The sequence below is a fragment of the Dermacentor albipictus genome, chromosome 3 (assembly GCF_038994185.2).
Source record: "Dermacentor albipictus isolate Rhodes 1998 colony chromosome 3, USDA_Dalb.pri_finalv2, whole genome shotgun sequence".
Lineage (NCBI taxonomy): Eukaryota > Metazoa > Arthropoda > Arachnida > Ixodida > Ixodidae > Dermacentor > Dermacentor albipictus.
In genome coordinates, this window is record NC_091823.1 from 73,983,262 (window position 1) to 74,011,063 (window position 27,802).

General features: G+C 41.9%; 1 protein-coding gene across 6 annotated transcripts; it reads right to left on the reverse strand.

Annotated features, from left to right (window-relative positions):
• Positions 1 to 27,469, reverse strand: Mulk (acylglycerol kinase-like protein Mulk). 6 transcript variants are annotated; one of them, XM_065430111.1, is made up of 16 exons: positions 27,358 to 27,469; positions 27,154 to 27,271; positions 27,028 to 27,067; positions 26,880 to 26,959; positions 25,406 to 25,481; positions 25,227 to 25,319; positions 25,111 to 25,143; positions 23,749 to 23,849; positions 23,580 to 23,649; positions 22,607 to 22,707; positions 21,815 to 21,872; positions 17,113 to 17,263; positions 16,028 to 16,137; positions 10,222 to 10,289; positions 9,088 to 9,184; positions 1 to 147 (listed from the first exon to the last, which is right to left on the reverse strand). In XM_065430111.1, exons 2-16 carry the CDS (start codon positions 27,261 to 27,263, stop codon positions 28 to 30), a joined length of 1,308 nt encoding a protein of 435 aa, XP_065286183.1. In that variant the 5' UTR covers positions 27,264 to 27,271; positions 27,358 to 27,469; the 3' UTR covers positions 1 to 27. The 6 variants fall into 6 exon arrangements, with proteins under 6 accessions (XP_065286183.1, XP_065286184.1, XP_065286182.1 ...); XM_065430112.2 differs by having other exon boundaries at positions 16,028 to 16,134; positions 27,154 to 27,447; XM_065430110.2 differs by having other exon boundaries at positions 27,154 to 27,447.
• Positions 27,470 to 27,802: the final 333 nt, after the last annotated feature.

Sequence of the window (27,802 nt, forward strand, 5' to 3'; positions counted from 1 at the left end):
TAAAGCTCGGGCAACTTAGCCTGTCTGTTAGCTATTCATGTATCGGTACACATTCAAAATACTAGGAACAAGCTTCAGATGCATGCGGTCTGCCTTGTACTCGACAGAATCTATGTACACCATCTTCTTGCTCTCTTCAGTGCCATGCTGAAAAAGAAGAAATAGTTTTGAATCAATAATTGCCCAAGGCATTCCCAAAAACAATGTTTTACAGAATAAGATAGGAGCTATTACTGCAGATAGAGAAATATTTACTAAAGGTGGACAACAGAGTTGCAGGCATCTGAGCATCAGAAAATATCCCTCTATGTGAGCTCTTCAAAAACAATGCAGGGCAAGTGCACTAAGCGCTCTGCTGCAACTATGTTTTGCAACCTTACTTCTGTTAGATAAGACATAGTTCAATTGAATGCAGTGACACAGATGCTATTGCAGAAACATATAGTACTGATAAGCATGTTGGTAGTTCATACTGATGCTCTTAGTGCAGAAGATGGGTTGACAGGAAAGTATAGAGACAGAACAAGGCACCATCAGCTAAATTTTAGGGTTTGCTTTTGCACAGTACATCTGCAAGAATTCGAAAATCCGATGAGGGATGTAAAAAATGCACACATATGGAAGGGCAACTTGGCGTGCTGGAACATGACAAGTGTTTATGTGACACGTGACCGCAAAATCAAGTCAAGCCTCTTTTTAGAGATTGACACTGAAGCCAAGCTGATGCATCTATCATCAAGGCTAGCAAATAGAGGTGTTCGAATAGTGGAATTTTCAAATAAAATAAAACGTGAATATTAGAAAAATCTTGTCTTGAATTATCAAATTGAATAACGAATGTAGGAAACTTACAGTTTTTGCAGGACGAGCGATGTTACAAAACAATTACCGTATTTAATCCCAACGTTCCTTAGTGGAGATCCATGCATGATCACTATTGTGTAAAACTCAAGAAGAAAGTATCAGGCTTTACGTGCCAGAACCACAATCTGATCATGAGGCACGCCACAGTGGCAGACTCAGGAATAATTTGGACCATCTGGGGCTCTTTAATGTGCACATAAATTTAAGTACACGGGTGTTTTCGCATTTCGCCTCCATTGAAATTGCAGCCGCCGTGGCCGGGATGCGATCCCGCGGCCCCTTAGCAGCCCAACATAAACACCAAGCAACCACGGCGGCTTGTGCAAAACTACAGATCACTGAATTGCTTTAAAAATCTGATGATAGCATAGGTGTCATTTTGTAGCGATGCCTTCCACTCGATTCTACGCTGCGTTTATCATCCACAGTTCGTGGCCAGCTGGACCCACTGATAATGCGGGTGGATTGCCGCTTTGACCACAGGCGAAGCGCTAAACGTACAAAAAGGTATAGCATTGGAAAAGACATCGCTACAATATCGCGGCCTATAATTGCGTTCTTTTTCTGAGTAAGATTATGCCGGTAAGTATCGTTATTACATTTCTGTGGTCTTTGTATGCTTTACTATAGTTATTTCTTGTTAAGTCAGATTCATCTTGTACTTGTATAACCTTGTCCATATTTTTAATATATCCTGCTCTATTGACCTATACTGTCTATATTAGAAACTGCACAATGTATGTATGTATGTATGTATGTATGTATGTATGTATGTATGTATGTATGTATGTATGTATGTATGTATGTATGTATGTATGTACGTACGTACGTACGTACGTACGTACGTACGTACGTACAGTCGCTGACTGATAATTCGAACACTCGATTGCGGTGCATGCGTTGTCTGTACTTCGGTATATCTGTTGCGAGAGCATGACAGTGGTCGAGATACAAGCCACGATTTTGCAGCGATACCTTCCACTCGATTTCATGCCCCTCTTATCACCCACCGTTCATCAGATCGACATCAGTTGATAACACTTGTGGAGCGTTGCTCTGACCACTTACGAAGCGCGAAAAGACATAGCGTAAAAGGCATCGCTAGAAAAGCGCAGCCTAGTCTAGGACAAAGGCAAGCGTATGACCAAACTTAGAACATATTCTTAAACGTCCGTTGAATATGCTTTGATTTTCGCGATATTTCTCGTGACTATAACAACAGAGGCGTCGACGGGCGGCAGCGCTTCTGCACTATAAGATAGCGTGCTTGACACTGTCCCTAAAATGCCGTCGCTCGTAGACGACGATGCGTATTGTGCTAGCTAGTCACGCGATATCGAAGGTATCCCGGAAGTGACGTTCCCAAAATACAGCACACCTTTTCTGACCACTTGAGGAAGGAGCATTGGAAGGAGTACGAGCAGCAGTTTTGCTTGAAAACCGAATCATCGATTGCGATATCAAGCTATTAGACAGCTATACGAATTGTTTAGTGGTTTTATCGGCCGTATAAACTGCTGTACACATTCGCTGACTAAATTAACAAGCATGGTGGCAAGCGCGCACAGGCAAACATGAAGACATCTCACTCGATGACCGCGAACACTCGTTCTCAGGACGCTGATATGATAAAAAGTGGCAGAAGCGGCGAGCGAATTGCCCTTCCTGCTGCCTATCGCGTCAACGCAAACGTGGCGCGCGAGAACACAGCGCACACAAAGCCATCAGCTATATCGAGTTACCCAGCCTTTGCACCCACCGCAGATTACCCTCAAGATAGGGCGTGCGCGGCCGCGCCATGCGCAGCCGGATTAAAAGAGGACAAACACGGTAACCTGCCTCACCCCCACCTGCGCGCGATTCCTCCCCGCACACCTACCTTGAACGTGCGAGATCAAGCGACCATCCTTATCAACTCGTACGCTAACCCTCGCACCTGCAACACACGGCGCGCGGCCGCGACCTTATCACACTTGGAATCAATACGGAACATCACGACGACGACGACGGCGGAAATCCGCCTTAAGTGTCCGTATAACTGATATCGAAATAAGTCACTTATTTTCGGGCAAATCCGGCATTCCGGACTCCCAGTTATTCTGACTTTTCGGCGGACTCCTTCGAGTCCGAATTATCGGTCAGCGATTGTAATGTATGCTACACTCTTAGACAAAGGTACACCCTTTGGGGTGCATATCTGCCACAGAACAATAATCGTTATCTGCCTTGCTTGCGTTTCCTTTCTTGAAAACACCGCGCCCGCTACTTTACTATCGGGAATGCTATGCCATGCTGATAACGCGCATGCCGTTCGTTACTGGGAAGTACCGGGCTCGCAGCGTTAAAGAAAGGAAATGCGGACGAGACAGATGACGTTTATTGTTGTAGGGCAAGATACGACTCAAAGGGTGTAATTTTGTTTTAGAGTGTACCGTACTCATGAGCAATGTACATGTGACAGGCCCTGCGCCAGGCGGAATACTTTTTAGTGTTGCCATTCAGGACCTTCACTGCGTATAAACTACTGTTGAATAAATAAAACAAATAAAAATATTTCTTTTATAAGAAATGCACATATTCACATGCACAGACACAGATATGACCTCCCCTTCAGTGTGAACATAGTGAAATTCACTAAAGGATATTTCACTTCAACTGATGTAACAAATCTGCAGGTAGCTTAAGGAAAGGAGAAATGGGCTGCATAATGTATGAGTGCGTACGCATGTGCGCATGCGTATAAAGCTGCCACTTGCGCTATTTTGCAAACTCAGACCATCAGTAGTGAGTTCATATTTCTGTTAGAGATTACCAAGACACATTTTAGGTGATCTCGCAGTGCTGTTTTAGAGCCTGTTCCTGCACTCTTAAAACGGTTGCAACCTTTGTGGTGTATATTTGTCCCACAACAATAATCGTCATCTGCTTTGCTCGCGTTTCCTTTCTTGAAAACTCGGTGCTCAATACTTTCTTGTCGAGAATGCTGTGTCACACTGATAACGCGCAAGCCTTTCTTGACATGGCAAGTACCGGGCTCGCAGCGTTAAAGACAGGAAACGCGGGCAAGACAGATGACGATTATTGTAGTGGGACAAGATAAGCCCCAAAGGGTGTAATTTCTTTTTAAGAATGTGCGTTGAGAATCTGCCAAGACGTCAGCCTCGGTGTAACCGGAAAAACGAACGAGGAGAGCGCAATGGAGGATGAAAGACGGCGATAGCGAAGAGAGCGCGAGGAGGAAAGCGGAGGATACAGCGAAAGCATGAGGAGGAAAACGGAGGAGGAGAGTATGGCGAAAGGGTGAGAAGGAAAGTGGAGTGCCGCACAAGACGCACTTTACGGCGGCGACCTGCTCCGAGATGACGCCATAGTAGTGTGCGTCGTCACCCAGCCACCGATGTCGTCGTTACTAAAGCATGCGGCGAGCGCGTTCACCAATACCATATATGGAAACAAAGCACTGGCGTGGACTTCAAACCCACTGCGTATGAGCTACTTTGCCTGCACCACCGCTATATCATAGCATTAATATAATAAACACTAATGGAAAAGCTCCCCATGGCGCCCATGCACTGAAATTGGCAACCGCAAGGACGGCGCCACCATAGCGTCGTCATCCTGCAACCCTGTGCAGGCGCGCAGGCGCAGATGATGAGACGTGATTCGGGCGAGACGGGCATCAACGCAAACCCAAGCCTCCCGCAGTATGGTGGCGCCATCTAGTTCTGGTGCCTGCAAACGCATCCTTTCAGGCACAGTAAATTTTACATCCACAATTTTTAAATAGCCATCTTATCTGTCTGAAAAATATACAGAATGAAATGTTGTCCATGCCTACGTGCTATGTGTTTGCGCTTGTTTTTGCATAATACTGTCCTAGCAACATGGCGACGACTTTGCGGTTGACGGTTCTTTCGGCCTACTTTTCTTCTAGAGTTTGTATATTAACTCTATGCGCTAGAGAATGCACTCTGCGTGAGCCATGCATTCCCTTGTTCACGCTTTTTTTTAAACAATGAGCAGCGTAACCGGTGGAATTCAAAACACCTAAAGAGCTGTGCTCAAACTTCGCATTAGGAAGTGTCGCAATCATCAGTGAATTTTTTACTGCAGAAGTGTTTTTTGTCTAGGCCTCTCACAGATTTCAAGCCATTAGAATAGAAAGGAAACTCTGTCATCATGTGACATTCGGCCTCAGACTGAATAGATAGCCATTTCTAACCTGTCTTCCCCTTTCGTGGAACCTGAATGGTGTTGCAGACTTTCAGTACCCATCATTTCTGCTTGACAGCAAATCTCAGTCATTAGCAAAATAGTCTTTTTGCAATTGGTTCACGATATCAGGGCATGAAGGGCCAGCTTATGGTAACATGCAGGCGGCTTGCCCTGTCATTGGCTTGAATTGGGGTGGCTACAGGCAGCATAGGTTCTTCTTTGTTCGTGCTAGCTTGCACACCTCAAAACGACTGAAGCACTCAATGATATACACAAATGTGCAAATGCATAAAAATGCTTAATTTTCATAGAATTGTGTGAAATAAACAACATAATAGCACACGTCCTGCTTTCTATGCATTTCAGTACTATTTCAAAATGCATAATGATGCAAACATGGAATACATAAAAGCTCTAATTTCCTTCCAAAAGCTAGCGTCTTGAGACAATTGAAAAGCATATTCACGTTGAAAAGCATAAGAATGTGTCAGAATGCTTCTATACATCTTCCTTGACTCCTAAACACACCCTTAATGATCGGCCCTGATCATATGGGGGCTAGAGAAACCTTACAGTTTTGGCTTCGATTTCCGATTTCTAAGCTGCATTGAGGCACCTGGTTTAGAGTGAGAGAGAGAGAAAAGATATTATTTAACAAATTCGTTGTTTGTGGCTCGCATCTGGATTAACAATGCTTTATGACAACATGCTATGGATCAGTCATTAGAAATCACTGCATCAATGGCAAAGAGTTCAACAGACCGAATGAGTTAAAACCACCAGAGGAAGCGTGTGAAATAAGCAAGAGATGCTGTGACTGTGCTAGTGATGCACACTGGGACTATCTGCTAACCATGTGTCACTTGCATAACCTTTTATTCCTGAAGTGCTCACCAGCCTCAGCTTCTGCGCTCACCCAGTTGGTTGCACTAACAGGCTTTCTTATACCTTAATACTCAGCCACAGACTAAGATTTGTACATTTCAATTAAATTCACGATTCTAGTGCAACTACAGTAACATACACTATTAGATTTGTGTTAAATATTTGAAACATTCACAAACACCTGCTAGTAACCGGTCTTCTTGTGTGATGTCAGGCATGAGCCTTTCATGACCTCTGTGCAGCACAACACAAGCAACCCCGAAGACGGCCGAAAAATATTTTGAGGTGTCATTATATAGTAACATTCTTTTCAGTGTTGATTCAAGAAGTGAAATCGAATAGATGAGATTTCTAGTGCAGGTCACAGAGTACTGACAATATAGTGCATGGAATACAGTCCTTATCATTGTCTAATAAAGAACTCTCTACCATAAACACAAGCAAACATTTTGCTAATTGAACACCTAAAATTAAATTTGTCCCATTTCTTACGTATCTTCTATGTTATTCATTGCTTGTTTCTTTAAACTTTTCTTCACCCACATACTCCAGAACCAAACACTACACTTTAGCCAACAACTAATGCCTTAGCTTGTCCACGCTTTCTTTCATATTGTCCTTTACAATGAAACTACGAGTATGGTGTTTCAACCTTTTCAACGACTACCAGGAAAAAATTTGCGCTAAAGCCTTGGTGAGATTGAGCATATTAATTAAATAATACAGTATATGTAGGGTTGCTTGTTTTCGGATTTTAAAGTTTTTTAAAGCCAGGGGGTAAAAATTGGGTGCTATTTTTCAAACTGATAATCGGGGAGAAATCAGGTGTTTTGTGAAACCATTACGAAATACATGTTTTTTCAGGTTAAATCTACAGATGTACTAAGTAATATACTTAGATTATTTTATCGGAAGGTATCACAGGCTTCTTAACTTTAACGCGCTAAAATTTGTGTTTGTTTCAATAGGTAACCAGGGGGGACATCAGGGTTGTCTAGCAAATACTCTCAGAAATTTGGTGTTTGTTTGGAAATTAATCCGTAATGATGACAGTAAAGATGACTGGTAACTTTTAAGAAATTAAACATTTTATTTACGAAAAGCTGGTCATCGATTTTTTACACACTCTTGTTTACATGCATTATAATGCGCAAGCGCAATATGTCGGTCTCCATTCAAGACCTGTCAGGAAGTTGAACGCATCTCAGCTGGGAAAAAGTTCTTACGACATCACGGCTTCGATTAGCTAGGCACAACAATGTCAGTGCAGCATTTGCCAGCCTGGGGTAGCGAGCGCTAGAGTCCTGCCAATACTCAATGAGTTCGACAGCTGTGTTTGTAGTGCCTGTTTCCAGCAGGTACTGGTTGAACTCATTGTGAAGTGAATCTACATCGTCGGTTACAGACATGAACACAGGTCGGAAGTCATCAAATGACTACCCCAACAGGCGCTTCTGAAATGGATTCAGGACAGCTCCTAACTTCCACAAACTTAGCTGGTTTTTGTCTTTGTCTGCAACGTTGAATTCAGCATTGCAGTGCCATTTTGTGGTGAGTTTCGAGCAGAACTCTTCACAACATGTTTTTACTAATGTGGCACTGCTCTTGGGTAACATATACAAAACATCTCTGGCCTGATTGTTTTACCGATCATCGTTGAAAGATTGCTGACAGTCTGCTGCAGCTTGATGCATACCAGATGATCAAAGCTGGGCATCAGTTTTCCACTTTCAAGCATTTTCTGGGCATCTTAAAGAATGCTACATGGCTCTCAACAAGGCTGACCAACGAGCACGTATAACTCACCGTGATATAATTCACCTAACCTCATATAACTCACCTCACTGGTAAAAAGCTAGTGCACGAAACATCTTCGTAGCTCAATCTCCCCCTTACCGACTCGTCACCCGTTCCTTTCAATGAAAGCCATGGAAGCAAGTGCATATACCTGAGACTAATCTGCAGTAGGCGAAGCGCAGTTTTCTTTGCTTTTCTTTTCGTCCTACATTTGTTACTCCCTGACTGGCAGCCATGTGCTTGCAGCATGGTCAGCCTCAAACGTGTTTGTCTTGTTCCTTTGCAAGCCTTTGTTTGGGTGTGCGTATGTGCGAACTGATGGCGACCTGTCGAGAAAGCGGGGTTAAAAAAGTGCAGCACTAGAAAGCAATATCTACTCTCCAAGCAGCAGGGTGATAATGCGCCCGTTTGTTCATGTTGTGCGGGGCGCCCAGGTAGAACGGCGGACTCTCAGCGCCCGATCACTACTGGGAAGGTCCATTCGGGGAGAGATTTGGTTTAACCCGATTCTCCTGAAACATGTTCGGGGTGTAAAAATAGGGTAAAATCAGGTTTTACCCAAAAACAAACAACCCTAAGTATATAGCATAAACAATTCTTTTTTTTTCCAAGTGGTAAAAGAATTCTACATGTATAAAAGCTGCCGTTAGCTTCTTCATGGTTCTATAGAGGAAACATGTGGCAACTCTCTGTGAACCAATACAAAATATTAAAGTGGTGATTATTATACTCAGCTGCACTCACTAATTAGTTGTTCAACTTTCTGAATGTTGAAACGTGTGAGCACACAATCTGAGTGACTAAAGTTTTATTTTTATAGAAAGATATACATTCACACAGTGCTCAAAATGTTTAGACTAAACTGCATTTTGGAAGTTATACAGTGACCTTTCTTTCTTTACCCCTAGATGCGGTTAAAAATTTCTATAATGGCAGTGAATCAATGGGGAAAAAAATCTTTTTCTCTCAACTACTGCACACACAAGATTTTATATTATGTAATACTACATGCATGGACAAGCAGATGTGCACTAAAGCAACTTACGTGCTCAATAAGAGAGCCTCAGCAAGTGTTGGTCTGCACATTTTTTAACAAGTAGCAAAGCTGTAGTTTTCCAGCATGTAGTAATTAAGTGTAAATAGAGAGCGGCAGTGCACAGCAGAGCAGCAGAGTGAGAAATAAAAGAAACATTCACCATGACAGAATGCAGAAAGTTAAAGCTCCAGAAGTTTACCCACAAGCATGCACACTCTCTGCCTGATTAAATAGGTCAACCAGTGTTTTTGCAATCTGCTGACTGAAACAACAAACTTTTCAATACTCACTTGCGACCCACTGGAGTAGTCCACAATGGCTTCGCGAGCCAAGATTTGGTGTGGGGCTGTGTGTACTTCTCTTGTCTTGTCTGAGTACCTTTGAAGGCTTTTTTGTAGATGAAAAAAAGAGAAGAAACAATGTCATGGTAGCAGTAACAAAGTTGGGCTGATTGGTTTTGCTTGAGATTATGCATTATATAATGAAAGCAGACACGGAAAAAAAGATGGGAACAGTACACAATGTATGTGACTTGCAACACACATGCAAACGGGTCATGCATACCATATTACATGTTTTACTGCAGAAAGTGTTGCAGGTTCTATAGCTCTTAACCTCTCAATTCAGGAGCCATGGCGAAAAGCTAACTACCTCATACAATCTCCACAGTTTCATGGAGGTCCTTTAAACATTTCTTTAATGCTAAAGACAATTATAAAACAATAATGGTGGTAATAAAGAATTATAGGGCACACATATTTCTTATCCTGTTGCTGTCACTTCAAATCTGCATTCTGTGTTAAACACTGTCATCAGTATTGTCATAATAAAAGAGCCCCAAGCGGGCCCTCTTTGGTGGCCTTAAAACAAGACCCAGGAACTGCTTTCAATGAAATCAAGTATGTATGCCTATCTAGTAAACAAAGTGACTTTACTTCAGTGAACTAAATAGATGGAGTGAAAGAATAAAAACAGAAGGAAGTTATGTGAGAAAGCATCAGGTCGGCTATTCCAGACATAGAAAATTGAAGAAGTGAATAGAAAGGAAAGAGAGAGAGAACAGTGAAAAGCTGATAGATTGTAAACTAACAGTGCAGACTAACTGCACTAAATACATACACTATTCGAACCTAGCCTGAAAAAAGTATGATTTACACAAAGGGTCATGGAAGCAGTACCTAATCCCAGTTAGTGGTGGAAGCTGCTTTGCCAGCTGACTTCAAGCTATGCATAAAGTTACCATAAAATTACATCGAGAAATCATAGCAGTGAAGCATAAAACAAGTTGTCGCATAAGTTAAGAGGGAAAACAACTGCTGCAGCTAATGGCAGCACTGAGGTGCTGCTTTGGTGGCCTCTTATAACACTGCTTTTTCTCCTACGGAAATGTTTCAGGTTCATAGAGCACACAGTCATCAACCTACCATTCAGAGAACAGTTGGTACCTTCCAGAGAGTGGTGGACTGGCTTTCAAGTGCAGTGTGTGAAGATCCTGAAAGGACAATGGCCACACCAACAAAGCCTTGCATTAGCGCATTTGAGATTAGCTGGTGTGTTGTTGCATTCAAGCTCTACTATACTTATGAAAGGCACTGAATGGATGGACAACCACACTACAATTGCATGATCGTAATGTGTCATCTTACGCGTGTTCCGTGTAATTTTTTTAGCTCTTTCAATATCTTCTAAATATTACTAAAGAACAATGGGCATAAAAGTTAAACTCAAGAAATGGTGAACACCAGTTTCAGACAACTACAGTTCTCATGTTCAAGCTAGTTATGTATGTAACAAACTTGATTTACTGCATGGAGCAGTAACTTGGCTGGCACCAGCCAGTTATGCTTCATAAAGTTAGAAAATTTTGTTAGTAACTGTTTTGGTTCAGTGCTGCACTTGGGCTCTTAATGCATTCAACTTGTTTGTGGTTTAGTAGCACCGGTAATGAAGCACTACAGGAGACAACAACACAAGCATAAACATTACTTTCAACACATTTATTTAGTGAGTAAAACAGTTGCCCTTGCTTACTATACAAATTTAGCACAACATAATCAATAAGCTAAATAAGTCAGTTGGAAACAGCCCTCCCTGTGCTGATGTCCCTGTTCCCTATTCTTTGCCTGCTTTCTGGTGCTAGAAACTCACAAGGGATCAACACCCATTAGCCCAAACTTTCATACTGCTAAGCTTTCCGCACACTAACACGAATGGAATTCCATTATCATGAATTTACAAAGTTTCAGAAATCTACTAAGTGCTCCTTGCATGCAGAGGAAACAATGAATATTCATAGATAAAAAAATTGTGCAGGTATTATCGATGACAGTTGTCAATGTAAGCAAAAAGCCAAACACTTTAAAGGGACACTAAAGTGAAAAATGATTTCTTCTGCATCAGTAAATTACCGTTATACAACACCAAAAACACCACTTTTACAACGATAAGACGTTTGGTAAGCCAGAAAAAGCGCAAGAACGAAATACGGGTGGCGACGCCTACTCAAGTTCCCGCACCTGGGGGCTGTGACGTCTCGGATTTTGATGGCATTTTCTAGGGCCTACTAATTATATATAGCGGTACAGATTGATTACATTGTGTTCTCAAGGAACCAAGTATTAAACATGGCAAGTTTCGGGAACCTTTATTCAGCCAACGCGGCCCAAATGCGAAAACATACTTTGGAATCCCTGACGTCACGCTGACGTACCGGCGCTGGGGTTTCGACGCGAAATTCAAATACTGATACTTGGACCTTCATTTTCTCATCTAATATTCAAACTATCTTTTTGAAATGACTGCCTGCAGGGTTCTCAAACAATGCTTTATTAGTCTAAACTGATTTATTGTTTCCCTTTAGTGTCCCTTTGAGAAAGCTATTAGTTATACTAAAGAAATGGTGCTCTTGACAGTGTATATTTGTTGCAGTGAGGATATTTAGGTAGTGCTCGCTGTTTCACCGCATAATTCTGGAGAGAACAGATCCGTTAACCAGCATATCTTTAGCAGTAATATAGACGGACAGCATATGTGCTTGAAAGGGCCATAATAGTTGGCATTCGGCAACGAACTTGTGCCACAACTCAGTTGCACAAGTGCATGGCCCCTTTGTGTTGGCGCCTTTGTGCCAGCAGTAACAGGCTAACCACTGACCATGAAAACATGCACAAGAGACAAAGAAAGCTATTAGTTTTACTACCTCAATTAACTTGTGGCGTGCAGCAATTGATGCAAATGCTAACTGAGTTGCTGCAGTCAATATACATCTGCTCTATTCCTACTCTGTATCAAGAGATATCTCCACAAACAGAGAAAATGGTGAGGAAGGTGATGCACATGACATATTCCGCAACATTTATGTCCAAAATTGAAACTTGCATTCATATCCCTCAAAGGAATACCTCTTTCTGAAAGGAATCATATTTTCCTCTTAAAGGATTGCTGAACCACCCCTCAGGCTTGGTGAAAAAACATTCAGTGGGTAGCATACACTACTGTTGTTAACATCTATGCCAAATTTGCAGTTGTGTGCAGCACATGGAGTTCTCACATGCAGCGTGGTTACCTTTTCCTCAAAGAGAGGCCTGCTCTTCACCTGTTTTGAAGCTGCCGGCGCCTTGCATATTTCATATCTAAGATTCCCTAGATGACTGCTACTGGCTGATACCTGACATTAATCAATAGAAGGGTGTTTGGATCAGTGCACTTCTTCCTATTGTTACTCTGTACATTAATTTTAACTTAACAGCCAAAATAAACAAAAATGGTGCCACCCCAACACAACTGGTGCCGCCCCACTTTTTTGGAACAAAAGACATTGAGGAGAAATGAGAAAGATAAATATTGCACTTGTAATATCTATACTCATATTAGGTCTTATTGAAAAATTCTTTGGATAAGATATTCCTGGGAGGCACAATACTCATCACAAGGCACTTTTCAGACTTTAAAGAAAACTGGTTCAGGACCCCTTTCAGGAATATGAACCCCTTTTACAAATACCTCCTTTTCATATACTTTACCTAATGAATTCATATTCCTTAACGAAACATGAATTCCTTAAAAACTGCAACAAAATTTTGGTTCATGCTTCTTAAAAAGCCTAGCTTCTGGTAGCATGGATACAGAGCAGGCTCAAATAAAAATTTTATATTTGAGATATGATTCAATGAATGACGAAAAGCTATAAAAAATTATGGTACAACTCCTCTCACGATGACTGTTGACAGTAATGTGATTAGCATTTGTGCTGTGTAGTGACACGTCGTACATCTGAAGTCACATTTATATTTACAACCTATTGTGGTCACTCGTGAGGATTTCACTGCTTCAGCTAGATGCGACACACACTGGTATCGTCCCACTCTGCAAGAGCACTAGCTTGCCAAGGTCACCCATAATAATAGCAGGATGAAGACAATGGTATGGCACCAACACAGTGAAAAAGAAGGAATGAAGTTGATGGAACAACAGAGGCAGCATGATGGCGACTGCATGATGACAATGAGATGACAATTCTTAAATGATTACAATGATATAATGACGACAGTGTGACGACTATGACATGGAGACAACTGGATGGTGACAAGAGTATGACAAGGATGGCGTGACGAAAATGCCACCGGATAACGGAGCTCGAATAACGACGATGGAATGACTGCAAGGGTACCACAAGGATGGTATGACAGCGAAAGTGTGGCGACGATTGTGTGGCCATGACATAATGACGATGATGGAATGACGGACAATGTCATCACGACAACTGCATGATGACAAATGTATTACAAGGCCTGTATGGCAACGATGCCGTGACGACAACAGAATGATGAATGTCAGATAATGAAGTTGGAGTGACAATGATGGCACAGCCACGACAGCATGACTATGATGGTATGACATGGATGCATGACAGCAACTGTATGATGACACAATGATTACTATGGTATGACAATGATCTCATAATCACAATTGAATGATGACAGCTTGATTATGATAGAATGATGAGGAAGTATTGACATCGATGGAACTTTGAAGGCGGTATGACGACAATGGTATGACGATGTCTGTGTGACAAAGATGACTTGAAGAGGACGTCATGACGAAAAGTGGACGACGAAGTTTGAATGATGACGATGGAACAACCGCGACAGCGTCATAACAGTATACAATAGATGCATGATGACGACTGTACGATGACCACATAATGATGACGATGGCATGATGACCAAATAAGTCTAGTGTAGCGAGCTCACAATGCAGTTGAGGCCAACGGAGCCCTGGACTAAGGGAACTGACCTTGCTGAGCCCAGATGGGAACAGAAGCATCAAGATTGAAGATCCCAGTGGGCAGCCGCGCAACACCTCAGTAAATAGAGCCAAATAAGGTTTTACAACAACAACAGTATGAGGCCAATGCGATGACGATGACTGCATGACGACAATGGCTTGATGAAGACTGTATCACGAAACCTGTATAATGATGATGGCATGACGAAAGTCACGTGACGAAGCTGGAACAACCACAATGACATCACAACAGCACTTTCACAACAAATACATGGTGACTATATAATGATGATGGTGTGACGATAACGGCATGACAACAGTCGTACGACAAAGCTGGAATGATGGCAATTCAACGACCATGACAGCGTCACAACCACTGGGTTGGCGTTGTTGGCATAGAAGGTGTGACGTTGACGGCATTAGGAAAGACAAATCCCGAAGCTGGACTGATGATGACAGAACAACCATGACGGCATCATGATCATGGACACTTATCTATAATGGCCCAAGTTGATAGACAACTTGGGTCACTGTGTCAGCTTAAGAGGCTATAGGAAATATTGTAGCAAAGAAGAGGAACACAATAGTGGGCCATCCTCTCCAGCACTTCCAAGTGGGTCAAGTTCTCCAGCGCTGTTCTTGGGAGACGCCGCTCGTTCTGAGAGTCTGTGCCCTGCTCTAATGATAAATCCCAAACACCAGTGACTAACAAATGCCTTTACAAGCGGTGGGGGTTGCTTTGGCCTACAATGTTAACCCCAGAACTTTGATCCCACACCTTAGGCTCAACCATGCCTGAAGACGCATCCCAGCAAATGGACTTGTGTAAGAAAGTCAATGTTTCGATGTAAGAGTCCGACGAAATCAGACATGTCTTAAAAGGGATAGAGGACGATGCTTTCAACATGCTACTTGCCAAGAATCCTCAGTTCGTGAAAGACATCATCACTCTATGCCAAAGTTACAAAGAGCTACCCAGGCGGTGTTCGTTGACACATCGCCCTTCCTCACGCGACATCCTCATTGCTGGTTTGGTTACCATCTCCAACCAGTCAGCACTGCTTGCTGAAGTGAAAGCGTTCATTCGGGAGGAAGTTGCACGCCAACTCTCCTTGATATCTTTTGCCCAGCTGCGGCATCTTCAACAGCCTGCATTGAATTGTATGCCTCCGCTCTGTTACGCGATCGAGCTGGAAATCGCCGAGGTCTTGCCAGACTAGAGCCAACATCATCTTGCAGCTGCATCACTAAGGTACGCTGATGTCGTTGCGCCGCCCCAACAGGTCCTGGTGGCTGCACTACTCAGCTACGCTGAAGTCGTATAAGTTACACTAATAAATGCCTTTACAATATATATACATACTAAATATATGTACAGAGAGAGAGAGAGAGAGATAGGCTGAAAACACCTGAAGTAAGCAAAGAATGTAATTCGTATTATTATAGGTATTTCTGATGCCAGAAGATTAAGAAAAATCAGGCTACCGTTACCTTTCACCGAAATGACACAGAACCCGAAACCTCGAGAAACAGCACAACACTTCGGCATGACCTCCATGATCAAGCAGTGCCCAATGCATGCTGAAAATCTTGGAGGCCATGTTTTATCCACAAATGATCTTATGTCTTCAACATTCTGCTTAGAAGGTACTTAAAGGCTGTTAATAAGAAAATTACGTGATGACCAGCCGTGCAGCTTTCGTAAGATTGCTTCAATAGCATTCTACTCATTTATTTATGACCAATTTAGCCTAAGTGCAATTTCACTGAAGCGGGCTTTTAAGCTCCTACAGCACTTCGCTTTTGGTACTGTTTGTGCCTTGTATGGAATGCTGTAGTACAAAACACTGGCTGTTCTTCATTCTTGTAATTGGCATCACTTTTATTTTACTGCTGCCAAGACACCGCCATGTGAGGACACAAAACACCAAGCAGCCATATCACCTTTTGTGCATTTGCCGAAACGTCAAGCTGGCTGTGTTCGGTGACTTCTTCCTGCCAAACTCCACAGTCCTCATTGATGAGCTTGCTGTAGTCAACCTGAGACTCGCCTGCTAGAGATGATGAATTACCAACTCCATTGTAACAAGGCCAGAACAGCCATGACTTCTGTTCAGGCTAAATTTTATTTTTTCCCCCCTAACATACAGTTCTCATTCCACCACTTATAACTAAACAGAACTGTTTCCCTGTTTAATGAAATTACATAACATCAGCAACATTGATGTGATCAACAGGAGAAGTAACATCTTAAAGAACCACTGACATCACATTTACTACTCGTTATTTTTTTGTGCATGTTAAACGAATGTTCAAGCTCTCTAAACTTCACAAAAATATTTATACTAGCAAGTGCCAGATAACCCTAAATAATTTGCTATGATACTTGTTTCTATGCACCTGTTTTGGTTTCAGCACCCAGTAGTATATGGGTGCATCATCACCCAGTATGGGTGCATGATACACTGGCGCCATTTCTGTGATCGCCACAGCTGCCACAGGCAAGTGCAGCCATCAAAAATGCATGCAGCACTCTTGCTTATCTTTAAATGAGCAATGTCATCGTACTTAGTCTTATTGCTGCATGACGACGACAAATATCCCTGTGTCATCACATCACAATGTTAATGACACCAGGCCCAGCATTACAAGATCAACTTTAGTACTATACGTGTATCACACTAAAATGCCTTATGAGTGTTTACCCACTTTCATGCTTGCTAATGTAGTTTTACAACTACAACTTAGAAAATACTGTATGTCCTCATACTCCTTTAATAAAGATTATGTGATGGTTTGCATGGTTTATTCAAAGCAAAGTGGGCAGTGCATGCAGATTGTTATCAGACGGAGTTACGTTAAAAGGTGCACTCTTTCAACACTGTGCATGAACATTTTTTGGTAACAGTTTTAAACTTCTAGATACAAAGGCAACTGGTTAAGATGATCAGACATCTAAAGTTCTACAAATGCGGTTACAGTAACTGAACTGACCCACCGCAATGAAATTGAAACTTCGGTACACCTACTTTGCGGAGCTGCCCTATGGATTAGTGAAGACCACCAATGACGTCTGGGGGGTGGCTGTACTTCACCCAATGCATTTTGGTTGAAACACCGTGAGCAACCACTGCATGGTTCACAGTAAGAAAGTCTAGCAACAGTTGTCTCTGGAACACCCTGGAAAAGAAAAAATAACAAAGCGTAAGAACAATAAAACAAGTTTTACATAAACTAAGAACACAACTCTTTTTAACATAACCTGTCACTCAATACTGTTATAAAGGCTCAGATATGTAAAGATGGCAAGGACTAATGACTATGCTTTTATTTGAACCATGTTGCTTTTAAGCTTCACAGCGAAATTCACAATAGTGGAACATAGCATAGGTTACAAAGGTAATAAATAAAGATATGCTTGAAAATCATAATACACAATCAGTACACTAGTAAGGATTCACACGCAGCATTAAAAAATACAAGCTACATCTAGTGAAAAACAAAAATAATAATGGCATTAGATATATTAAGCTTGTTACCATGCTACAGAATGATGCAAAGACAGTGTAATAAACAAAGGCAATAACCTCTTAATAAAGATTGTGTGATGGATCACTGATGAATGGCTATCTGTACTTTTTTTAACAGAACTGTTCGCTGGCCTAGTTTGTGCTCGCTGAAAGACGTTTTCGTCACAAATTAAAACAGACACAAAAGGAAGACACATAGACGAAGACAATAAACCCCCCATGCCGTCATCTATGTATCTTCCTTTTGCGTGTGTTTTAACTTGCGGCAAAAAAATATATCTTTCTATACTTTTCATTGAGCTGCAAAATAATTATACCCAAACAAGTTGCCAAATAAAAAAAAAAGTCCACCTCATTCATTGTGATGTGTTATTTCTTTTGCGTCGGCACTCACAGATTCTTTCACATCATGGCACAATGTGGTTCAAGGGAACAGTTAACTAGACCATTTTTTATGGAGCACACCATTTTTTATAGACTGCCTGATCTGGTAATCCTTCATAAAGTTGCAAATTATTTTGGGTAAAAAAGGGTGCCACTGTACAAGTGATCTCATGCAGAAATATTTAAGACATTCCAAAGTATTTTCCTTCAGCAAAGCTATGTTACAGCAAATGTTGCCTCCATTACCACTGAGCCACTGTTTCAGTTCCTCACTCCTAACAAGGCAAAAGTTGTGAATCCCTTGCCAGTCTGAGGAATGATACACAACAGCGAAATATTGTGATACCAAAGCAGATTTATTTGCACTTGTGTTCGGTGAATCCCTGTCCTTCGTCATACAGTTTGTGTGCGACAACTGTTCATTATGGATCAATACACGCTTGCCCAAACCAGACCCTTCTTAGCTTTATTTATTTATTTTCATGCATAGCATGCTTATAGGCATTGTCAACAAGTCTTCAGTTAAGGCATTGCAGAGCCACACTAATCCCATATGGTTCCACTGATCTCACCAATTTTGCTCATAAGTTAAATGTCAAAATCTGTATGTCACTGCTTAGAAAATAACAAATCAATGCAAGTTGAGGAAATTTTACAGGTTTCTTTGGCATGAAAGGGAGGCACTAAAGAGAGACACAAAATGTGACCATTAGATTAACAATCTTTCAAAACTCCTGTTGAATTTCTGCATCAGAAAATAACTTAGTTTATCTGAGAGTAATGAAGGAAAAACTTTAAATTTTGTGGCAAGGCCATGACTGCTGACATTAGGGTGACATCATAGATTCACACAGAGTTGCTTACTTGGATATCGTTCTGCACAGAAAAAATGGCTGTGGCTTAGCTAAGGTTAAGCCCAGGATGCGAAGCATACTAGCCTTTATTTTAACGCGACAGCGTTAAGGAGCTCGTGTCGCAGAAAAGCCGGTGTCGTCGGCGTCGGCTCAGGCGTGCGGCGCTTGCTCAGGCGCACATTTCGTTGTCGCGCCGAACGCTGCGTTGCTCGACGCTCACCGCGTCCGATGCGGGGGGCGACGCCGCGAGCGACGGCGCGAGTTGGAGCCCCATTTCTCCTCTGTCGTGACGTCACGGTGTCACGTGGTATTGAAGGCGACACCGCCGCGCCTGAGGAGCTGGGTTGAGCTCTCGAGCGACGGCGCGAGTTGGAGCCCCGTTACTCCTCTGTCGTGACGTCACGGTGTCACGTGGTATTGAAGGCGACACCGCCGCGCCTGAGGAGCTGGGTTGAGCTCTAGTAATATGCTTCGCATAAAAGCCCAGGATGGTTAAAAAAATTAAATTATGGGTTTTTACGTGCCAAAACCACTTTCTGATTATGAGGCACGCCGTAGTGGAGGACTCCGGAAATTTTGACCACCTGGGGTTCTTTAACGTGCACCTAAATCTAAGTACACGGGTGTTTTCGCATTTCGCCCCCATCGAAATGCGGCCGCCATGGCCGGGATTCGATCCCGCGGCCTTGTGCTCAGCAGCCCAACACCATAGCCACCACGGCGGGTACCCAGGATGGTTCCCAGATAAAATGTTTGCATATATTTTAATGCAATGCAGTTCTTCGCTCCTTTGCAATGATCTGATCCTTCAAGTTATCTCCCATTGCCCGTGGCTGCTGCCATAAGCACGTGCCTCAATCCCTGCTGAGGTGCACGTTCAGTGGGCATCTGCGGCACCAGTTCAATTCCTGTTGTGCTAGCATATGAGTCACTGCATATCATGCCACTCCAAATGTTTTGCACACTCGTCCTTGTTTCGTGCATCAGGTTGTCTAAAGAAAATTCCAGTAGAAACCATCACTAATGACTGCCATCATGATTTTTAAGAAAAGCCTGTCATGAACAGTCAGTGAATTTTAGCAGATGTTAAAAAAGCTGACGCTGTCTTCGACAATCGTTACTACTGATGGTTTCTAGCAAAGTTTTTTTAGTAATCAATGATAACTATCAGCTTTTCTATATCTTCATCATGAAGAGCTGATGAAGAGAACATTGAGGCAATGTAGCGACACACCGTACTGCCGATGCCAAAATGTGTATACAGTGGGGCTGCTCTCTCGCACTCCCCACTGCACAATCTGTGCCATCTAGCAGTGCCGCCGTGAAGTTCCTGCATGGCGCTGGTTCAATTGCACCAAGCACCAAAAAAACTTTTGATGAATCTTTTTTTGTCATTGAAGAATGGCACATTTGCAATGGCACATGTCCACTTACCACAGCTGGTGCCAAAGAGGTTTTTTGAAGAGCTGGACAGATCAAGTGGCAAGTACCCAGTACCACTAGTTGGCGCCTAAGAGGTTCATTGAACAGCAGCACATACCCTGTGCCATATAACCAGCGACCTAAGTTGGTTCGACAGCTGGTATCAAACTCTGTTCTCTCAGCACAGCAGCCCAGTGCACCGCCTATTAGACGACGGACCACCCAGTGACCCAAGTTGGCAGGGAAACAGAGGCACCAATACACAAACAGACAAACAGTATGACCAGGAAAGTGCATCAAGTACCAAAAGAATGCTAACTGCATTAATAAAAATTGCAGCATAATCAACCTGGCAATGACTGCTGACAGTAATGTGTTAGCATTAAATAAACATATCTACACATCACATTTCCACCATCGAAATGAGTTAGGCATGAGGTGTGTACTGCAGTGGAACTCCTGTTTCACACTTAAATAAGAATACTTGGAGTCATCCAGCACCACCACCACGAATCCTGTGCATGGCCTCCAAAATGCATGGTGCACCGGTGTGCGCGCATGCTGAGAAACGCGTCACGTGGCAACCAAACTCCTCTCTTGCGCTTCCTTTTGGACACGCTTCACCATCTAGTGGCACTGCCGAGAAGTCTGCACATGACCTCCGAGATGAGAAGCGTGGTGCGCCAATGCCGGCAATTACTGGGATTTGTTTCCCAACTTGTCGCACACTAAGTGGCACATACTCAGGCACCCAAGTCGGCGACAGGTTCATTAAACAGCGGCACATACCTAGTGCATTTGTGGCGCAGCTCACTCAAGCGTTGGCATGTAAGCCATGCATTGAAAAGCGGCAAATACCCATTGCATTTGTGGCACCGCCTGCTAATGGGTCAGGTTGCTGTCCTTGAGGAACCCTTGTGATGTGGGCTTGGTTCCGCTCAGCATCAGAGAAATTGAAGAGATCTTTTACATCGCTGTAAAGTGGCACATTCCCAGATGCACATACCTCGTTACTCAAGTTCGCGTAAAAGATGTTCATTGAAGAGCGGCACACACCTACTGGAACGTACCCAGCAAACTAAACTAGTATCAAAGAGATTCATTGGAGACCAGCACAGGCAGAGTGGCAGGTACCCAGTGCTCCAATTCAGCTTCAAAAGGTTTCTTCAAACAGCAGCATTTACCCAGTCCCAAGTCTACAGTGGCCCATGTTGTCATGAAGGAGGTTCGCTGAAGAGCGGCATGTACGTAAACATTGGCATATACTTAGTGACCCAAGTTGGTCCAATGGTTGGTTTTGAACCCTCTTCCCTCAGCACACCAGCCTGACGCATTACCGATTTGACCACAAACTATACAGTGAGCCAGGTAGGTGGGAAAACGGTTGGATACAAGCGAGCATGTGTGTGTGTATATATATATAAACTACATGCATAGCCCTCCAAAGCGCGTGAAGTGCAATATGAATGTTAACGCATCAACAACAGTGAAATAGCACAGAAAGACAGAATCTGAGATGGTGCTACAGCACCAAGACGTACCTTGAGGGCTCCGAAGAACAGTGCAGCTCGTGCCTTCAATGGGCCAAAGTACCAATACCTAAAAAATAGAAAGGAATGCTTTTGTCACTGGGGCCATTCAAACACAGCACGTAAGAGGTACTTCAAGAAAAGAATTTTTTAAAAATAGAAATGAGAGAGCAGATTTTCTTCATTAGCAATGGCAAGCTGGCCATTCGTATTACTACAAACATTTTCTTAGTCACTTTCCCTGCAATGCAATGAAAAAGTTGCATACTGTCGGCTTCTAATAATTGAAACTAATCATGGCCACAAATTTTAGTCTGAATGAAGAAGCTAATATTGAATTCTCTAAAATTGTACTTAAGGTAAAGTTACATGTTGAACACATATCCAAATCATGGACAGAAAAAACACAGTTTTCTGCACAACCAGGAATAACCTCCCTGCCCCTCCATCTCAAAGGTTAAGCCAGTTCGTCATGTTTAAAAAAAGTACAAGGGAGGAGAAAAAATAAACTGAATTTACATCAGAGCCTGCACTGCAAGCCCTATGTGTCTTTTATCCCGCTAGAACTGCTGTAATTGCTGTAATTACCGCTGTATAGTATCAGCATCCTTACAGCAGTGGTGGCATAGCGAAACACCCCTACCAGGTAGTTACAAAATGTCAGAGCATATCATAACAATCAAAATCTTCAAACCTGTTTGACTTAGCAAGTGTTACCAACCTTCCGAATATGAGTTATCACAGAAGATGATTGCATTTTATAACAGCACTCAATGCCAGCTGAAGGTAATGTGGCAAACATACTTTGGTATTGTAGTGAGCAGGCTGTGGTATACACCTTGTTCCAGTTGACCAAGGGAGTACACAGTCTTCACTTCCTTGTCCTCACCTTCTTCGCTTTGAAGCTGCACACATGCAATAAGAAGCACAGATGATGGACGAGAAACCTTGGGGGTGAAACAAGAAACTGTGTGCAAACAAAGGAGGGAGGGTGTGCTAGTGCAGTACCAACATTTAAACTATGGGGAGATAAGTTATTATTTAGAAGATAGTTAGAAGGTAGTTAGAAGATATTTCAATCTTCTAACTACCTCTTCTTCTACCTTAAATGCATTTTCTCTTTTCAAACAATGTGTAGGCGATCAATAATGATGAATTGAGAAAGTGCAATAAACTAGCATGCAATAAAATATTTTAAAGTAAATTTTCTACAATGTGCTATCGTTTCCTCACCTAACGTAATCTATCACTTTATTGGCATTGCCAGATTGAAAGGTACAATAAAAATGACTGCACATTCTTATTTGAAATGAAACTTTACATAAAATAAATCACCATAAATCGTAATGTAAAATCTTTTAACATGCAATAATTGATTATAAGAGAACATTTTATATTCTTTTTTTATCTAATGCAATCAACAATTGCTTGAAACTACAATCTGTACAAATGCTACATGCTGCATGAAGTTATGCACTATGCAACACAATAATGTAGGCGTTATGAGTTGCATGGCAGTGTGAAGTTTACAGCAAAATGTATTCCTTCATTAAAACTCTGCACTTAGTGCTGTATGTTGTTACCACCAGCTTACAACATTATGCCTGTCTAGAATGTAACCCACTCAGTAGAAAATCCTGGTGATAAAGAAGTTCTGAGTGAAATGAGAAAGTGAACACTGTTTCATAATTAGCACTAATATTCCCATGATACAATGCAGAATGAGATTGAAAACTAAAATTTTGAGCTTTCCTTGACATCATGCAGTGCAACTGACCTCGGCTTTTATGACGTCCATCTTAGAGAGCTGCTCTGAGACGACAGCCATTGCAGATAGTGCAATCCACCTGTACAAATTTGCTTCTATGTCAATTCGTCAAATGTGATCTTGTGTCATCCAGTTAGCTAAAAGGCCATGGAAATTCAACTGTTTGAGGTATTGTTACCGGGCTTCGGTGATGCCTGGCTCCCAGAACAAAAGCTTGGCAAGCGAGTTGGTTTTGCCTGCTGGAATGACACCCACTGGAAATCGCTTGCATGCGGTTGCCTGCAATGCATTTGATGTTGATCATGAAAAACTTTGAATCAGCACTATATGGCTCTAGGTAGAGTGTAAGCACAAAGTACTCATGGCAAACTGTGTGAAATTCAGTGCTTGCCGAAATACCACGTGATCTGTGAACTACCACTTGGTAATTGACTACAGTTAACCTTACAGAAAACAAAGGGCATTTCATCACTATATAACCAGGATCAAACTTGTGTCACTTAGTCGTTTGTTACTTGAGTGTGTGATGCAGCATTTATATGTAAGCAGTTGGTTAATGCACAAACAAGTTCACCTCCCTCGCTGAAGTATGAATTACATCAATCCTGCAAAATAGGTCAGCATAGAAACATTGTGAGTGAAAGACTGGGAGTTGTGGTACACATTAATCGTTTGCACTTCATAACGACTCTGTAGACACGTATAACAAGAAATATGAAAATATGCAAGAGTGCCAAAGGTTTATGATATGCACAGGAACACCATTCATAAGTTATGCAGCAAGAAAGTCAGCATTACAGTACACCATCTGCTCGGAGGGTTTACAAAGATGAAATCTGAATTCGGTTAAGTGAACATTTTCAATCATTATTTAACACATTTGATTGCCAAACCAGATGAGCTTCAATGCACACCTTTTGCTTGAGTACTCAAACGAACAGGTAAGAATAAGAGGGCCAATAGGCAAACACTTGAGTTTGCTCCAAGTGCATTAATTATATGCTAGCTGTTACCTACAAAAAGTGCATAATGCCATTTGTATTCCAAATCAAGATGAATCTCCCACAGTGTGAAAGCTTAAGTGTGATGCAAAAGTCACACAAAAAGGCAACAGAATAAATTGCTTCTTGTTCTTTCTGTATAGAGCCAAACATTGCTCTAAGTCACATCCAACACAAAAATACCTTGTTTCCAATATTTGTTAAATCATATATCTGTTATATGCTAATATCAGTAAGGAACACTTTGGAGTGGCATCATTATAATTTGTAATATCCAAGCTGAAGCTTTCGTATCTCAGGAAATGCATGAACTCACTAACACTGTGCAATGCTGAACCACGTAAAAAGCTTGACGCTATACAATGCACAACACTGTAAGGTTGCTACACTCATGTAAAAGCAGCTGAATGTGCTAAACCTTCAGAGCAAGTCACACTATCTTGAAGAAAAGCACTTCAGGCTGATGTTAATCTGTTTATGTTTTGGTGCATGCACACATGTATGCGCTGGACAAACACGTACAAGAAGAAAGGACTTACAAAGTCATCCCTTGACATAAGACCAGTGATGGCCTAGAAGAAAAAAATAACAAAAAACATATTCATGTTAATGCTTGAACAGTATGCTACATTAGATTAAGAAAGACAGCTGGTACCTCATGTAATGTGCCATCTCCTCCGGCTATGACCACGGCATCGGTGTTGTCCAGCACTTCCATCAAACTTTTGGCTTGGCCCTCATACTCAGTCTTTATAGTTTGAATGAAAAAATATGCAAATGGTGTGAGGAAAGCCTTGAACACCTACACAACACTACTGGAAAGCTTGCATTTACCTGGAAGAAGCTGATACGGATGCCAGCAAGATGAAAGAGTGGGGCAGCATACTTCTCATAAAGAATTTTTCCTTTCCTAGGGAAGGAGAAAATGCGAGTGACATGACAAACCATCAGCATGCAAGTCTGCAACTAAATGCAAATGTAGCATGAACAAGATAGCTACAAGAAAAGTGACAGCTTTTGTTTGACCTTGTTTATGCTCAATTATGTTCAGCTATTATTATATTTATCCAAGACTAAGCATTAGAATGCTTCCACATTATTAGCACAACAATATGTCAAAATATCAGGGACCCATAGATCACTGGAACCACTGTCATACATGGATGTGTCAAGGTCAAGCAAGGGTTGTGACCTGAGCCCTCTCATATATACCATTGAAGGTCGGAAATGGGTAATATATATTTGCCCATAGTGTCTTGTCTTTTGCAGAATGTAAAGATGACAAAGAATCATAATTTGAAACAATGCGACACATGCTAGTGAATATAATGACAACAAGTAGCAAACGTTTTGGTTTTGATCAATAATTCTCCATAGTGGCTCTATCTGAAAGGCTTTGTTGCTTTGTAGCAAGCTTCGGTGAAGTGACAGTGAAGTGGAGAAAGCATGCTAAGTACACGAGTTGGAGAAGCAGCATTGCCAGGAAGTTGTGGCACCCTAACGTGATAACTTTGATGGGGTGTACAGTGACATATGATAACTAATACACTTGACCAAGGGACAGAAACTAAAGCAAAAGCAATTCCATCCTACCTAATGCGAGGCAAATGTTAATAAATATGGAGCAGAAAGCACTAAGAAAAAGAAAAAGATAATAAAAACAGTTCTCGTTAACTTTGTGCAACCTGGGCCAGAGCACACAATGACTTGCTGTATTGCTTACTGTGAACACTTATTTTTAACAAATGCAATTTTTTGTTGCAGCAGCAGCATATCTTTTACTTTCTTTAAAATCAGGGTATCTTACAAATAGAATCAGGTGGATATATTGATTGACAGATGAGTGCAGAGAAAGACGACTCGTGAGAATTCCAGTTGGGACTTCTTGTGGACGCTAAAGCTTTATTATTGTGTTATTGTCTTCCTTTGTAGCAAGACACTACTTAATATTTACCAGAACGCCGTGATCGCACATATGAATAATGCGTATATTCATAGCACTCCAGTAACTTTTTTTTCACCTTGTCTTTTCCTGAACTAATGGACATGCTTGCAGGGAGCACATAACGCATCGTGCTGTTGGGCGCAATGATAATTCATTAATGATACTATGAGGAATAGAGTCTTATTGAAGAACAATTCGGACAGGATCACAAGTTCGAATTTTGTAGCTATGAAATGGATTCCTTGGTGTCGCTGAGGTCGACTCCCCTTGGGAGTCAACGCAGGAACTTGGCTACACAGATTGCAGATCGCAGGATACACAGGTCGACTCCGCGCGGGAACTTGGCCAAGAAAGTAAACTTGCCCATCCTTGGACGTCGGGTTAAGGATAACAGTGACGTGTCTGGGCTTGGCTCCCGAAGGAAGAGGCTCGTCGCCGTAGGTCTGGAAAGATTAAAGCCCAAAAATGATGCGAAATTTACGAAGGTGCTCCAAACAGCAATGCGACATACCTTTGCTCGCAGGCAAAGAGCTCTCATCATGAGGGTAGTCCTGCGGTGATGATCGTAAACAATACCGTGTTATGAAGATTACATTAGCGACAACTTTACTAAACTTGTATACGTAACATCGCTTACTTGTGCCTTTCGTTGAGGTACCATCCTCCGTAAGTCAGCAAACAAGCGGCGAAAGTGGACTTTTTCCAGTGATTTCGCAAAGTCTTGAAGATCTTCACGATGCGACTCATGATGGTGGCTGCAGTAAAATGACTATGGTGAAAGGAGGACTAGCTGCACATAACTTGTCGCAAACGTTTATACAGCCAGTAATCCTCAACAAACCTATAGCAGAAGAACTAAACTGTGGTGCTGCGCACAACGCATGCGGTTAGCTTGGAGGCGGCCATTTTTACAAGCAGACGCAAAATGCTGCTCCTGATGTCGATTGGGCTCCTCAACCACTATTCGAACAAAAACTTTAAAACTTTTATAACAATAATATTTACATAAAAACTACATAGTGATAACTATACACATTATTGCTCGTGTACTTTAGAGTAATTTTATAATGTGTAAATTCTAAAGTAGCACGAGCGCATATGGTAGAACAGTGCCACCAATGTCGCGCGTCATTTGAATTGCAGAACGCGTTTCTGACAGTTTAGTTTGATTTCCCGTTCTTATGTATTTCAGCCGTCCATAATAGGATTGTTCTAGGGCTAAAGTCACTTACTTTTTCAAGGTTATTGTTTTCAAATGACAGATAAGGGCTTCACTTCTTTTTTTT